Source organism: Triticum aestivum, chromosome 3B, assembly GCF_018294505.1.
Source record: "Triticum aestivum cultivar Chinese Spring chromosome 3B, IWGSC CS RefSeq v2.1, whole genome shotgun sequence".
Lineage (NCBI taxonomy): Eukaryota > Viridiplantae > Streptophyta > Magnoliopsida > Poales > Poaceae > Triticum > Triticum aestivum.
In genome coordinates, this window is record NC_057801.1 from 644,091,380 (window position 1) to 644,106,721 (window position 15,342).

The following is a 15,342-nucleotide window of genomic DNA, read 5'->3' on the forward strand; positions in this document are numbered from 1 at the left end:
AGGCACCTAATCAAAACAGACATGGGGTTCCCCAAAAAAATTGGTGGAAAACTAAAGTTATCAAGTTCTTCTTGTGGTTACTTGCTAGGAAAAGTGTTCTTACTAGAGACTGTTTTCTAAGGAGAGGGTGGAAGGGTGATAAACATTGGGTGTTGTGTGGCAAAGATGAAACGATTGACCACCTGTTCTTCTCTTGCTCTGTAGCTAGATTGATCTGGAATTTAGTAAGATGTGATTTTGATTTAAAACATATTCCTAGAGATTTGAATGATTGCTTGGGAAATTTGCTTAGAAATTTTCAAACAGACAACAAAAAGTTGATCCTGGTTGGTACCTCTGCTCTTCTATGGGCAGTATGGAAATGTAGAAATGACATTGTCTTTGAAAGGAAAAGGATAAGTGACCCAATGGGTATAGTGAAAATAATGTGTAGATGGATTTCTGATTGGGCTATTTTGCAAAAAAAGGACCTAGAGGAAAAAACACTGATGCTGGGGGAAAGACTCATTGAGCAAGTAGCAAGTGAAGTCTACAAGGCAGCGCAAAGATGGCGTTTTGGAGTGTTGTGACTGCAGGAGTGAAGACGTTCTTTTGGTGGTTGTGCCAGAACTTGCTTGGGTGTTGATTGTGTGGAAGTTGTAATAGCTTAGTCTGGTTGGGTGCCCTGTGTTGGGCCGTGTTCTAGTCATTTATTGTGTTTCTTTTCCTCGCTAGTGTTATGCAGATCGTTCAAACTACTATGACTTTGTCGGTGCTGTGATGGGTTCTTTAATAGAAATCGGAGGGGAAACTGTCGGATTTTGGGTTCCGGCAGACCCTTGAGGTTCGAACACTGGGGTGCGCGCGGAGATCACTCCTCTATCGGCTCACGTCTCGTCGCCTCGCAAAGGATCTAGGCTACACAAAGAACAAGACAAGGGACGCAAGGTTTATACTGGTTCGGGCCACCATTGTGGTGTAATACCCTACTCCAGTGTGTGGTGTGTGGATTGCCTCAGGGGCTGATTATGAACAATACAAAGGAAGAACAGCCTCGCGAGGGGAGGAGTTCTTGTGTTGGTTTGGGTGGTTCTGGCTAAGGTTCGATTGGTCAATCCTGCCTCGAGAATGGCTAGTCCTACTTATAGAGCAAGGCCCTGGTCCTCTTCCCAAATATTTAGCGGGAAGGGCGCCAACAATTGGCCATTTTGAAGGGGAACATCTAGTACACTTATCCTGACTAAAGTTGGTCCTCGCCTGCCAAAGACTCTGACGATGACGCCTTCCTTGGCTCCACGATGACCTCCGTCCTGCCGTTCTGCTAGTCTTGGTCTTGTTGCACCAAAATAGTAACCTTTGCCTGATGCCTTGGCCTGTGCTTGCCCCCTTTGCACCAAAGGGGAAACAAGGACACTGCCCAGGCCGGCACCCGCCTGGCGCCCGCCTGGCTTCGGTCGTCATGGCTTGCGTCACGGGCACCTAGTGAGGTACCCCGCCTTGATCTCTCCGCCTCCTCAGGAGCCAGCCTGACGAGGCTGCACCTGAGGAAGCTTCGTGTCATCCGCCCCGCGAGGCTTGGCCCCTCGCGAGGGTCTTGAGCTTGTGTTGACGAAGATGGGCCGTACTGGGCCACTCCTTGAGCCACGTTGTAGGCTGCAGGCAGGCAAGTCTAGGTACCCCCGTTCCCAGAACGCCGACAGTATCCCCCGGGCCCAAGGCGCGCCCAGACTTGGCTTAGCAGAGAAGCGAAGGGCAAGTGCGAAACGCTGCGGGCCCCAATAGCCTGCGGCCTTGGGCGCCGCGTGGCGGTTGATTGGACATGGGCGTCCCCGCTTACCCATGTCACCTAGGCAACTGTGTGTCTAGTCAAGTCCCTGCATGCAAAACGGGTCATGATTACCTGTGATCATGGAGGCCGACGGTTGGCCTCCTCCGGCTATATGTACGGAACGGCGCGAGCCCTTCCAGTCCATCCCTTCCTGCTACTCTCTTTCTTCTTCTTCCTTGCCCTTGCTCCACCTTACGCCAATGGCGCCAATCCGCTGGTTTTTCTGCAGAAGAGAAGGGAAAGGCCCCCCGAGTGGGTCCTAGCCCGCTTCCGCCGAAGAAATGGCTAGCTCTCTGCCGCGGAGACGGGGGTGCTTGGCAGGAGGTGTCGAGGCCCTGGCTCGAGCGGCCGCCGCCTGGGTTTCTGCTGCCCCTGTATGCTCGGATCGAGGGCCCTGGGGGAGAAGGCGCCGAGCGACATCGCCGGAGCCGTCGTCATCACCGGCGGGTTACGGCGGTGCGCATGGTTCCTCCTGGAGTCCACGCCGAGGGCTCCTCTCGCGAGCTTGTGCTTCACACTGCCATGCCTCCTCGATCTTGGATTCGCCTTCCTCCCTCCTTCGCCTTCAAGATCCCGCCGAGGGGGCCTCTTGAGCTCTGCTGCAGCACGCTGACTGCAATACCCCTGCGACCGGAGCGGAGGTCGAGGTCGTCGCTCCGGACAAAGTCTACATGACCCGGGGCTGGGGCGAGATCGCCCGGGTCTGCCGACCGGAGGGGGCCCTCATGATTCACCTTGAATACGATGGCGCCTCCTTAATGTTCTTCAAGGTCTTCGACGCGGAAGGATGCCGGCTGGAGTGCTGCCCCGAGAAAGGCGGCCTGGGCATCGTCGTGGCGAGGACCAGGCCCGCTGAGGGAGTCCTGGATTAGGGGGTGTCCGGATGGCCGCACTATGACCTTTGGCCGGACTCCTGGACTATGAAGATACAAGATTGAAGACTTCGTCCTGCGTCCGGATGGGACTTTCCTTGGCGTGGAAGGCAAGCTTGGCGATATGATATGAAGATCTCCTCCCATTGTAACCGACTCTGTGTAACCCTAGCCCTCTCCGGTGTCTATATAAACCGGAGAGTTTTAGTCCGTATGATGAACAACAATCATACCATAGGCTAGCTTCTAGGGTTTAGCCTCTCTGATCTCATGGTAGATCAACTCTTGTACTACCCATATCATCAATATTAATCAAGCAGTAGTATGGTTTTACCTCCATCGAGAGGGCCCAAACCTGGGTAAAAAGATCGTGTCCCTTGTCTCATGTTACCATCCGCCTAGACGCATAGTTCGGGACCCCCTACCCGAGATCCGCCGGTTTTGACACCGACATTGGTGCTTTCATTGAGAGTTCCTCTGTGTCGTCACCCTTAGGCCCGATGGCTTCTTCGATCGTCAACCACGACGCGGTCCAGGATAAGATTTTTCTCACCGGACAGATCTTCGTATTCGGCGGCTTCGCACTGCGGGCCAATTCACTTGGCCATCTGGAGTAGATCGAAAGCTACGCCTCTGGCCATCAGGTCAGGTTTGGAAGCCTAAACTACACGGCCGACATCCGCGGGGACTTGATCTTCGACGGATTCAAGCCACAGCCGAGCGCGCCGCACTATCACGATGGGCATGATCTAGCTCTGCCACCGGACAGCGCCCCGAGCGCCGCTCAGGTGTCCGCTCCGACCATTAGCTCGGAGCCGACTGCGCCAGTCGGGGACGGTCTGTTGGATGCCGCCCCGGGAGCCGCAATCTCTACGGCGATAGAGCCGAATGCCAGCCTTGTCCTTTGCAAGGCCCGTGACTCCAAGGTGCCGGACTCCGTTCCGGACTCCGAATCTTTCGCACCCCTTCCGATCGAACCCGATTGGGCTCCGATCATGGAGTTCAGCGTTGCGGACGTCTTTCAGCACTCGCCCTTTGGCGATATCCTTAATTCACTAAAGTCTCTCTCTTTGACAGGAGAGCCCTGGCCGGAGTATGGTCAGCATGGTTGGGATGCGGACGACGAAGAAATTCAAAACCCACCCACCACCCACTTTGTATCCACTGTCGACGATCTAACCGAGATGCTCGACTTCGACTCCGAAGACATCGACGGTATGGACGCCGATGAAGGAGACGACCAAGAACCAGCACCTATAGGGCACTGGAAAGCCACCCCATCACACGATGTATACATGGTGGACACACCTAAAAGAAGCAATGACGAGGATCAAAAGGGCGCAACCAAGGATCGCTCCCTCGAAAAACAATCAAAGCGGCAGCGTAATCGCCGCGCCAAGCCCCACCTCGATAGAGACCCAGCCATATAGCAGGGAAAATCAACGGAAGACGAACATGCCATCGAGCAACCGTCCAAACAGGGCGGACAAACCGAACAAACCGCCCCCGGGAAAGATAATAGTCCGGACGACCTCACGCCGGACAAGTTGCTGGAACACCAGAACCTCTACCAAAGGCTCGTCGCCACTGCACGTAGCCTGAAAAAGCAAAAGCGGAAGCTCAAAACAGCAGAAGATGCACTCAGAATCAGATGGGGTAAAGTACTCAATACCGCACACAAGTACGGCAACAGTCATCGAACACCAGAACCTCCACCAAAGGCTCGTCACCACTGCACGTCGCCTGAAAAAGCAAAAGCGGAAGCTCAAAACAGCGGAAGATGCACTCAGAATCAGATGGGGTAAAGTACTCAATACCGCACACAAGTACGGCAACAGTCATCGAACAAAGAGCTATTCGAAGCGGAAATTACTACCGGAATTTGACAAAGAGGCCTTAGAGCCCCCATAGTCAAAAAACAAAGAAGCCACCAGGTCGGATAGACGACCCCACGATCGATCTCAAGCGACGAAGGGCGCCGCACTCAACACGGCGCGCGGTCCGCCCAAGGATTCGCATCAAAAAACCGTTCCAACTAGATCCATCTATGGGCCAAGAAAGCAAGCTCAAGTGAGCACTGCAACGCAAAAAATATCCGAACATCGCGACACACCTACATATAGGGGCGCCGCACATCCCCTATGTTTTACCGATGAGGTACTGGATCACGAATTTCCAGTGGTATTCAAGCCCGTAAACATAGAAGCATACGAAGGAACAACAGACCCTGGAGTCTGGATTGAGGATTATATCCTCCACATACACATGGCTAGAGGAGATGACCTCCACGCCATAAAATACTTACCCCTCAAGCTCAAAGGGCCAGCCCGGCATTGGCTTAAAAGCCTTCCCGAAAACACCATAGGAAGTTGGGAAGAGCTCGAGGATGCTTTCCGGGCAAATTTTCAAGGGACCTATGTCCGACCTCCGGATGCAGATGATCTGAGTCATATAACTCAGCAGCCCGGAGAGTCAGCCCAGAAACTCTGGAACAGATTTCTTACTAAAAAGAATCAGATAGTCGACTGTCCCGACGCCGAGGCCCTAGCAGCTTTCAAACATAGCGTCTGAGACGAATGGCTCACCAGACACCTCGGCCAAGAAAAGCCAAGAACAATGGCCGCGTTAACAAGCCTCATGACCCGCTTTTGCGCAGGAGAAGATAGCTGGTTGGCAAGAAGTAGCACCAGCGATCCGAGTACATCCGAACTCAGAGATGGGAACGGGAAACCGCGTCATAACAAAGAACAGCGTCGGATCAAGGATAACAGCCCGATGAGCACGGCAGTCAATGCCGGATTCAAAAGCTCTCGGCAAAATCAGAAAAAGCCGCCCCCCAAAGATGACAGGGACGAGCTATCTAACCTCAACAAAATCTTGGACAAAATATGTCAAATCCACAGTACTCCTGGGAGACCTGCAAACCACACCCATAGAGATTGTTGGGTCTTCAAGCAGTCCGGCAAACTCAACGCCGAACACAAGGGGCTCGACACACCAAGGGAGGATGACGACGCACCCCACAACCAGAACACCGGAGAACAAAAGAAGTTCCCACAAGAATTCAAACAGTAAATTCACTTCAGGTGACAAAGGGGAAAAACAGAACGGCGCCTATGAAGATACGCGCCATACGGCCTGCCCCAGAGGAGCACCGCCACTTGTTATTACAACCAATCACCTTCGACCATCAGGATTACTCCAGAGGTATCCGGAACGCAGGCTGGACTGCCTTGGTCTTGGATCCGATTATTGACGGACTCCAATTTACACAAGTCCTAATGGACGACGGCAGTGACCTAAACCTGTTATATCAGGACACAATTCGCAAACTGGGGGTAAACCCAGCAATAATTTGCCATGACAACACTTCCTTTCAAGGAGTCATGCCGGGCCCAGATACCCAGAGTATGGGTTCCCTTTCGTTAGAAGTCATGTTCGGCTCACCCGACAACTTCCAAAGTGAAAAGCTAACCTTCCACATCGCCCCATTCATAAGTCGCTATCAAGCGCTACTGGGACGTGAAGCTTTCGCCCGCTTTAACGCAATACCGCATTACGCATCCCTTACACTCAAAATGCCTTGTCCACGAGGCATCATCTCATTAAAGGGAAATATCAATTGATCCCCGAAGTACGGATAATGGTGCGGCCGCCTTGAGAGCGGCACACTAATCCAGCTTTACTACCCCGGACACGGCTCGACGAGTCCGACGTAAACATACAAAGGCTTAATAGCCGCATAACCCTGTACAAGGGGCTCCGCGTGTTTACACCAGGAGACAATACGGCTCAATTTTACTCATGTCTCTGTATTATATATTTTTTATTTTAATTTTTTGCACGATTATTTTTCATTAAGTTCCTCTCTTTCGCAGACGAACACCGTGCTACGCCCGTCCAGGATACGGCACAACGGAGACACAGGCGCAGACGTGCAGTAGGGACTCGTTTTAAGGATTCTTTTCATATTAAGACCCTGCGTAAACCTTTTTTACTGTCTCTTGTTGATAACATCCCCCGGTTTTTGCTATAACCAAGGAGGAGGCTGGCGTCTTGGCATGTGGCCACGCCAGAATTTTGCGCGTTCCTGGGCACCAGGGGCTTCTTAACAAGGGCTTTTGTTCAGCCCATTTTCATAAAGACCGAATACCTTAGGGAGTGTTCGGCGTCGCGAGTTTGGCCTTATATGCATCAGCTCCGAATCATGTCTTTGGTCAAATATTGGGTTTGCCGGGCTCCTGTGTTTTGCTGCCTTACGTTCCTCTTTATCGGCTAAGGCGGCACCAGGAGAACTACTGCGATTGTGCCCCGGTTCGGCCAGGCGAGCACCTCAATAGAGAAAGACGAAAACTGACTATCATGATATAGCGAGAGACTGGTCAACCACTTGATGACTTTCGGAATCTTTAGGATTCCTCCGCATTAACGAAGGGCCGCTTCCCGGTCAGGCACACACGCGCCCCAAATTCGGGCAAGCGCGGTGCCCCTAGGGGCTATTAAGTAGCCCCACTATCAAACTCCTATGGCTAAGTGAAAGTGATAAAGCATTATAGTCCGGTTGCCTAGTTCGTTGCGCTATCACCTCCTTTATAGGACCAAGACATTGGATTAAGTGTGAAAAGGCGCCTTTTTGCGAACACCCCCGCATTATATGCATGGGGGCTGAAGCCAACGACTGCCATCTTTCAGGTTATATACACATATACATTAACGGACGCACATGAGGCATTATAATTCTTGCAAGCACAAGTATAAAAAGCTTTTATATTCTATCAAAATATTCGTTTTACAATAGCACATACTATTCGAACACAACATCCTTCGAGCACTGCGCCTCTATTAAACGAGCGCCCTGAAGAACTTCCCCAAAATAGTGCTTGGCAGGTACTCGGCTTTCGTCCGAATCCCGAGATGCAACAACGCTGGCCTTCATATCCGCCCAGTATGTTTTGACACGGGCAAGAGCCATCTATGCACCCTCTATGCACGCCGACCTCTTCATTGCATCAACATGCGACACCGAACCAAGGAACTGCTGCACCAAGCTAAAATAACTCTTCGGCTCTGGCTCTTCCGGCCACAGACGACTCGCAACATACCTCATGGCGAGTCCGAATAACCTGTTCAGCTCCGCCCAGGCGGCCAAACGGTCGGATACCAAAAGTGGGCGTTCTGGATTGTGCAACTGCGACCAAAAAAGTTCTTCCAATTCATGGTCACCTCGACCCCGGAAGTGTTCGGTCGCGTCTGCCGCACTCGCTGCCAAATCCAGATAAGTGTTTTCCGCACTCCACTGCCGGTCTAACGGAACATACTTAGGATCCCCGAACTTCATCCGCAGCATATAGGGCTTTCCAGCCGTGATATCGCCGGCCTGACGTAGCTCCTCCTTCATAGCTCTCATAGCAGATCGAGTATCCTTGGCCTCGGCAGTGATCTTTTCAAGGTCCTTCTGAGCCGCCCTATCTTCTTGTTCAAGAAACTTACAGCGGTCGGCGGCATCCTTCAATTTTATAGCCATCTCGGCTATTACTTTCTTGCTCTGGCAGTGAGCAGCCTGTTCGGCTTTTAGCTCTTCAGCCGCCTTAACGGCAGCCGCATCACATATCAAGGCTTCTGCCGGCCGCCCCCTTTTATACCATTACAAAAACAACAACAGTCTACACTGTTACTCGTAGTAAAACTTGCGTCGTTAGAAAAACATGTAAAAAAGAGGAACTATCACTGGGCACTAAACTAATAGGTTGGTCCAAAAAATAATTTATAAAGCATACGAAAGGGATAATATAATAGTATTCAATAGTGAAAAATTGTAGTTACTTCAGAGTTGTATCAGTGAGGAGAAGGTTAAAGCTGTGCGTGAGTGGATGCCACCACAAAATGTAAGCCAAGTACGAAGCTTTCTCGGCCTTGTTGGTTTCTACCACCGTTTTGTGAAGGACTTCAGCACCATTCCTGCCCTGATGAATGAGCTAGCGAAGAAGGATGTCCCCTTCAAGTGGGGAAACACATAAGAGAAGGCCTTCCAAGAGCTGAAAGATAAGTTAACATCCACACCATTGATTGCACTACTAAACTTCGGTAAGACTTTTGAAATTAAATGTGATGCAAGTGGTGTTGGGATTGGAGGAGTACTAATGCAAGAAGGTAGGCCTATTGCATATTTCGACGAGAAGTTAAGTGGTCCAACTTTGAATTATTCAGTTTATGACAAATAATTATATGCACTTGTGGGATCTTTGGAAAATGGCAACGTTATTTGTGGCCGAAAGAATTTTTTACGCACTCTGACCATGAATCTTTGAAGCACCTTAGGGGTCACCCAAAATTGAATCATAAACATGTGAAGTGGAGTGAATTAATAGAGTCTTTTCCTTATATAGTTAAGTACAAGAAAGGGAGGGACAATGTTGCACGTGGTGGATTGTCTAGGTGTCATATTTTACTCTCACAACTTGGTACTAAAATTCTTGGGTTACAAAGCATCAACGAATTTTATGTCGAAGACCAATATTTAGCTGAACCATACTCCAAGTGTAGAGAGAGAAAAGGTTGAAACTTTCACGTGCATGAAGGATTCTTGTTTCAAGCTAATAAATTGTGCATCTCAGATTGTTCTGTTCACCTGTTACTCTTGTAGGAGGCTCACATTGGTGGTCTCATCGGACATTTTGGAGCTAAGAAAATTGAGAGTGTGTTGATTGACCATTTTGGAGCTAAGAAAACTGACTACATGGAGTACCACGCACTATTGTTTTAGATCGTGAGACCAAGTTTTTGAGCCATTTTTGGAAAACATTGTGGGCAAAGCTAGGAACAAAACTTCTCTTTTCAACCACATGCCACCTAGAAACGGATGGACAAACTAAAGTTGTCAACCGCATGTTATCCATCATGCTAAGAGCAGTTTTAAAGAATAACTTAAAGATGTGGGGAGAGTGTCTTCCCCACATGGAGTTTGCATACAACACGGCGGTACATTCAACCACTAAGTTTTGCCCTTCTGAAAATTTTTATGGTTTCAAAACTGTTGCTCCCATAGATATTTTTTCACTACCATTGCAAGAGTGAACTAATCTTGATGCATGTAAGTGCGCCGACTTCATGTAGAAAATTCATAAGAATACCAAGGAAAACATTAAGAAGATCACTGGACAATATGCAAAACAGCCAACAAGGGAAGACAAAAGTAGTTTGAAGGAGATCTTGCGTGGGTACACATGTGGAAGGATTGTTCCCCGGATCAGCGCAAATTCAAGGTGTAGCCACACAGAGATGGCCCATTCAAAGTGCTTGCAAAGATAAACGACCGTGCCTACAAGATTGACCTTCCAATGAATTATGGTGTTGGTCCAACTTTCAATGTCTCCGACCTCTCTCCATACTTTGGACAATCAAAGTCGAGGACGACTCCTTCTTAGGAGGTGGAGGATGAGGAGGACATGAGAACCATCGACAAGGCTCCAACAGTGATAGGTCCAATCACAAGAAGTCGCACCAAATAAATACATGATCAGGTGAATGCTAACCTAAGTTCATACCGTGACCTTGAATACATGCCCGCACCTTCACCTTTCTTGATGTTGATTGAACTTAGGTGCAACACCGAAGAAGGCCAATGATATTCAGTTCGCGCAGAAACAATGTTTTTATGATGAAGAAACAAAGTTAGGAGATCATGAAGAAACAAGTCTCCTGTTAGAGAAAACAATGTTCAAGCTCAACATTGTTTTACTAGTGTTTAGCCATCCACAATTTGCGAAAGAATTCTTGAAGCCCAAGTTCGTTGCTAAAGAAACAATGTTCAGACTCTAATGAAACAATGTTTGGTCGAGATCAGCTGTTTGCATCTTCACGGCAGTTTTCTAGAAACTACCCCATTAAGTCTCGAAGTTGGTTCATTTTCACACCTACGTGTTTCCAAAGCTAGCTTCCTTTCACACCTATCAATGGGATTGTCCCTGGTTATAGAACTCCATCTTCCCAATCCTTCAGAAAACCTTTTGTCAAACTATTCAACTACAAGCTTATGCAGCAAGACTGTTAGAGATCCGAGATATCCTTACTACCTTTGCTCTTGTGAGTTCATCCGCATTCATGAGAAATACCTCTAGTTCCCCCTAATTCGTGCTCTACGTTCTAGCCATTTTGTGTGGGTTAGTGTCGGTTTGTGGTTTTACGATTGTTCGGACAACGGGTTTGCGGCTTCCGATGGCCTTCCCTGACATTTCTTTTTGAACATAAGAAGGGCTTCCCCTCCCGATTTCCATTAAAGAAACTAAGTGGTTCACCTAAGAACAAGCTACTGCGGCAAGATAAAAGGTTTTCCAGACATACTAATGTCAGGCCCCGGCCACAAAGCTATCACTTCTCCAAGGAGATCAACTGCCCTGGAGAAACAAAAGTGGAGTAGAGACAAAGGCGCCAAACAAGGCACATCGAAGTTAACCATACAACGCAAAAAAAAGGAAAATGCAGCTAGTGACGATCACAAAGCTTCCACAAGGTCTTTTTTTTTCACTCCAGCCTGAAGACTCCATTGCCCCATCCATGTGAAGCTCGATAGATCTCATTTGCTACATGTTCAAGAAGTTTTGCCCCCACTATCAGCGCCTCTTTTCTTTCCTCCTTGATCCGCAAAATCAACCAGCCCATGATCCAATAGCATATCGGCCAGATTAGTATCAGTGGGTCTGTATAAGTTTTGTTTTAAAAAATAACATTGTTTCTGCACTTCCAAAGAGTCCGGAAAATAGCATATAAGCCAACCCAAAACCAACTTTTTGTTTTCCTTATGAAAACTTCTAAGCCAGCCCCCCAAGCAAACATTCAAGGAGTCTGGTGTCTCCTTCCCCCAACATACGAGTCACATCTAACCTTGACATATATAAAGTTAGTTATCCCGGCTGCTTGCAGCTAGTTATCTCTCCCGATTCGATCCTACAACATAAAGGTCGGGTCATCCTCACATATCAAGGCTTCTGCCGGCCGCCTTCTTTTATATCATTGCAAAACAGTTTGTCTAATTCACATCTAGATGTTATTTAAGGATGTCACATTTAACCTCCCACAAATATATAATGCAACAACAAAAAAAAACTAAAAAAAATAGACCATAAACAGAGTGGACGTCAGGTTAGATGCGATATAACTATGCCACATTTAAATGTGTCCTAGACAGACCCATTGCAAAAACAACGACAGTATGCACCGTTACTCATAGTAAAACTTGCGTCGCTAGGGCTATTTCTATGGTTGGTGTACGTGTACGCATCGACGCGGCGAACAAACTGCAAACAGGAGGAGCGCCCCGTGTGTGAACCGGCAGCGGGCGCGGCGAGAAGCCCGCCGGCGCTATTCGGCCGCTAGAACAAAAGCGGCAGAGCAGCGAGCGACGGGTCGAGCAGCCCGGGGGCCCAAACTCTTTGCCTCTGCCGGTGGGTGGGCGCGCAGGCGCACAACACAACGACACAGAGCAGCGGCTCACAACAAGCACACACTTGCACTGCTGTCCGGTCCGATGAGAACGGCGCATGAAAGGAAGGAAGAAAGAAACAAGCGCGGAGGCGGGCGGGACGGCGACAGCGTCGAGCCCAGCCAGCCAGCGCGCGACGGGGCCAGCGGAGGGAATATGAGCGAGCCTCCCGCCTTTAACGGTTTCCGAGGCGGCGGCAAGGAAAGCACGGCCCGACCCCGACGCGACCCCCTTTAAGGACCAATCACGTGCAGTGGACGGGCCCGAGCGAGCCCTGTACCGCCAACGTTGGACACCAGTGCTCCTACGTGCCCGTCCACGTCCACGTCCATGTCACGCTCTCCCCTCTCCCAATCTCGGGACTCAAAGCTTGGAACTGGGAAGCAAGAGGAATTCCTTCCTTCCCGCACGATCCAAAAGGGCAAAAAGACCTAGCACCTGTACGGGTCGGGGCCCCTCGCGTTTGACAACTTGACACAAAGCGATGATGCCGGTCCAGCGTGCGCCGGGCTTTTAAACCGGGGAGCCACACCTAGAATCAGATTGAGACAAGATTGCCACAAGCTCGTGCCTCGTATACACGTCCAGAACCTCAACTGCTGATTTAATAACAAGAGAAAAGAACGACTGATCGGATCATGCGACGAGGACACTAAAATGCAAGAGGAAATTAACATGAACTGCCTGCGTGTTATCCACCACCCCCCCACCTCACCCCACCCCCAAATGAACACGAAGAAACAACAAGATCGAGCTTAGAACAATACTACAATACACCAGGATTTATGACTATGGCTACTATCACCGGCCCCCCCTTCAGCTGCAGCGCTGGGTTTTGGTTCAGTACAGACGGAGCACGCTCCGGGCGAACGACTGCGACGTCAGCTGCCGCCCGGCCTTGCCCCCCGGCACGCCCCCGCCGCCCCGCCGCGCGCCGGCGCCGCCGCTCCGCATCGGCGTCAGGTAGAACCGCAGCATGCCGTTGTCGACGCGCCCTGGCGGCGAGTGCCGCGCGCTGCGGTTCCGCTCCAGCACGTGCGGCTGCGCCTGCGGCTCCTCGCCCCCTCTCCGCCTCACGTTCCCGTTCACGTCCACGTAGCTGCGCCTCGAGCTGCCGAGCCCACCGCTGTTGCTGCTGAACGAGCTGCGCGCGCTCAGGTTGCTGTTGCAACGCTGCATGTTGCTCTGCCCGCCGGCCCCGCGGCCGCCGCGCAGGTCCGGCCACGGCTCCGAGAACGACCGGTCCGCGATGTCCGACGGCCCGCCGCCCCTGCGCCCGGCGGCCCTGCGGTGGATGAACCCCCACAGGCTCCACGCCTTGCGCCAGCGTGGCGGCTTCTTCGCCGGGCCCGACATTGCCGCCTCCAGGCTCGCGGAGATGTCCTCCACCAGGGAGTTGGAGCTGAAGCCGCGGTCCAGCAGGTCCTCGGCGTGGTGGAAGTGGTAGAACTCCGAGCCGCCGATGGCGATGGGGGACTCGTTGCCGTTCGCTGCGGCGGGTGCTGGCTTCGGCTCGGTGACCTCGAAGGACGGCCGGCGGATTGAGCTGGTGCGCTCCAGGCTCCGCCGCCTCCGGCTGGAAGAATCGAAGTAGTAGTCTCTGGTCTGGAAGGATCCCCCTGGAGGTTCGAGGTCGCCATCGTCTTCCACGGGGATTTGGCCGTCTGACCGCTCCACGACGGCGGTCGGGGTGTCCTCCATGACGGACAGGATGGGCGGGAGGCGGGAGACCGGCGGAGGCGCGCGGCCGAGGCCAATGCCGGACCCCGCGCCGAACAAGTACCCGTCCCACGACGCGCGTGGCTCGTCCCAGGTGAAGCCGGCGTCGTCGATCGACATGCGGCCGGCGTCGAGGGAGAAACGCGGGTCGGTGTCGCACGAGCGCCGCCCCAACGCGTTCTCTGAGCCGGCTTCCCCTCGGAGGCGGCGCCGCCTAAGGAACGACGGCTTGGATGGCTTCTCCGGCGGTGGCATTGCCGCTGCCGCGGCCTTGCTCACGGCGGCCTCCTTCTTGAGCTTCTGCTTGCGCCGCCATTTCTGCCACTTCTTGCTGAACACGGAGGCGCCAAAGAAGCTCCCGGCGATCTCTTTCAGGTCTTTCGGCGGTGGCTTGACGGGCTCCGACGACTCGAGATCTGTGTGAATGTGATCCTTCATGGCCTTGACATCCCGAGCCGCATTGGGCTCGACTTCAACGATCTCGCCGGAGGTGTCCACCGCAAGGGCGGGCTCGAACACCGGCATTATCCCGTCCTCGCGCTCCATGACCACGGGGATGTCCTCCTCCGAGAAATCCTCCAGCACGCGCCGTGGTAACAGCGGCGGCTGCTGGGGCGGAAGCGCGACGCCGGCGGTGAGCGCCACGGCGGCAGCGGCGGAGGACGAGACCGGGAAGGAACCGAAGGCCGTGCCGTCGCGGACGCGGTCACGGTCGTCCTGGTGGAAGAGCGCCGAGAGCGTGGCACGCCCCCGCACATCGCACGAGTGCCGCTGCGGCTCGTCGCCCCTGGCAACCGCGGCCGCCGCAGCGGCGGCAGCGGAGAGCGCGTCCCCGCCGCGGCCGCACGAGAAGGACTTGCACCGCCGTAGGTCGGGCGGCTCGGCCACCGCCCCGGCCGCAGACGACGAGGCGCCCGCCGCGAACGGCCGGGCGAAGAGGGACCGGATGGCGGACGTGGACCGGCGGCCGGGCGCGGAGGCCGCGGCCGCGGACGCCTCAAGCCCGGCGAGGCGCTCGCGCAGGCAGGCGGTGCAGAAGCCGGTGAAGGCCTCGTCCGGGTGCAGGTCGCAGCTGGTGACGTTGGAGCGTCGCGGCGGCGCCGGCGGGTCCATGTGCAGCGACATTGCCGTGCCCGTGCCCTCCCCTCCCCTCCCCCCCACCGGCTCGACGTCACCTCACAGCGCTCCAACGTTTACTCGTGCCGCTCTGGTTCTGGGAGGAGTGAGCGAGTGGTGGATGCCGGCGGGCATGGCCGGTTTTTAGAAGGGGCGTGGGGAGAGGAAAGCGAAAGTTAAAGGCGGATCACGGGCCCCGGCGAGCTCCCTCACCTCGCTCTCCCTCTCTCTCTCTCTCTCTCTCTGCGTCTATAGTTCCTTTTGCTTTGCAGCTCTGCCTTCTTGGGCTCCGTGGCTTGCTTGTTGCTTTGTGTGCGCTCCCGAGCGTAGCGTCTCTCTCACATTCTGGG

At 52.7% G+C, this 15,342-nt stretch overlaps 1 protein-coding gene across 1 annotated transcript; it reads right to left on the bottom strand.

The window, feature by feature from the left end:
• Positions 1-12,745: 12,745 nt before the first annotated feature.
• LOC123071438 (protein OCTOPUS-like) lies at positions 12,746-15,273 on the bottom strand. The gene has a single exon (XM_044494981.1). It carries the CDS (start codon positions 14,999-15,001, stop codon positions 12,998-13,000), a length of 2,004 nt encoding a protein of 667 aa, XP_044350916.1. The 5' UTR covers positions 15,002-15,273; the 3' UTR covers positions 12,746-12,997.
• Between the last annotated feature and the right edge of the window lie 69 nt (positions 15,274-15,342).

Coding starts and splice junctions, on each gene's coding strand:
- LOC123071438 (XM_044494981.1), bottom strand. CDS start 15,001: ATGTCGCTGCACATGGACCCGCCGGCGCCGCCGCGACGCTCCAACGTC.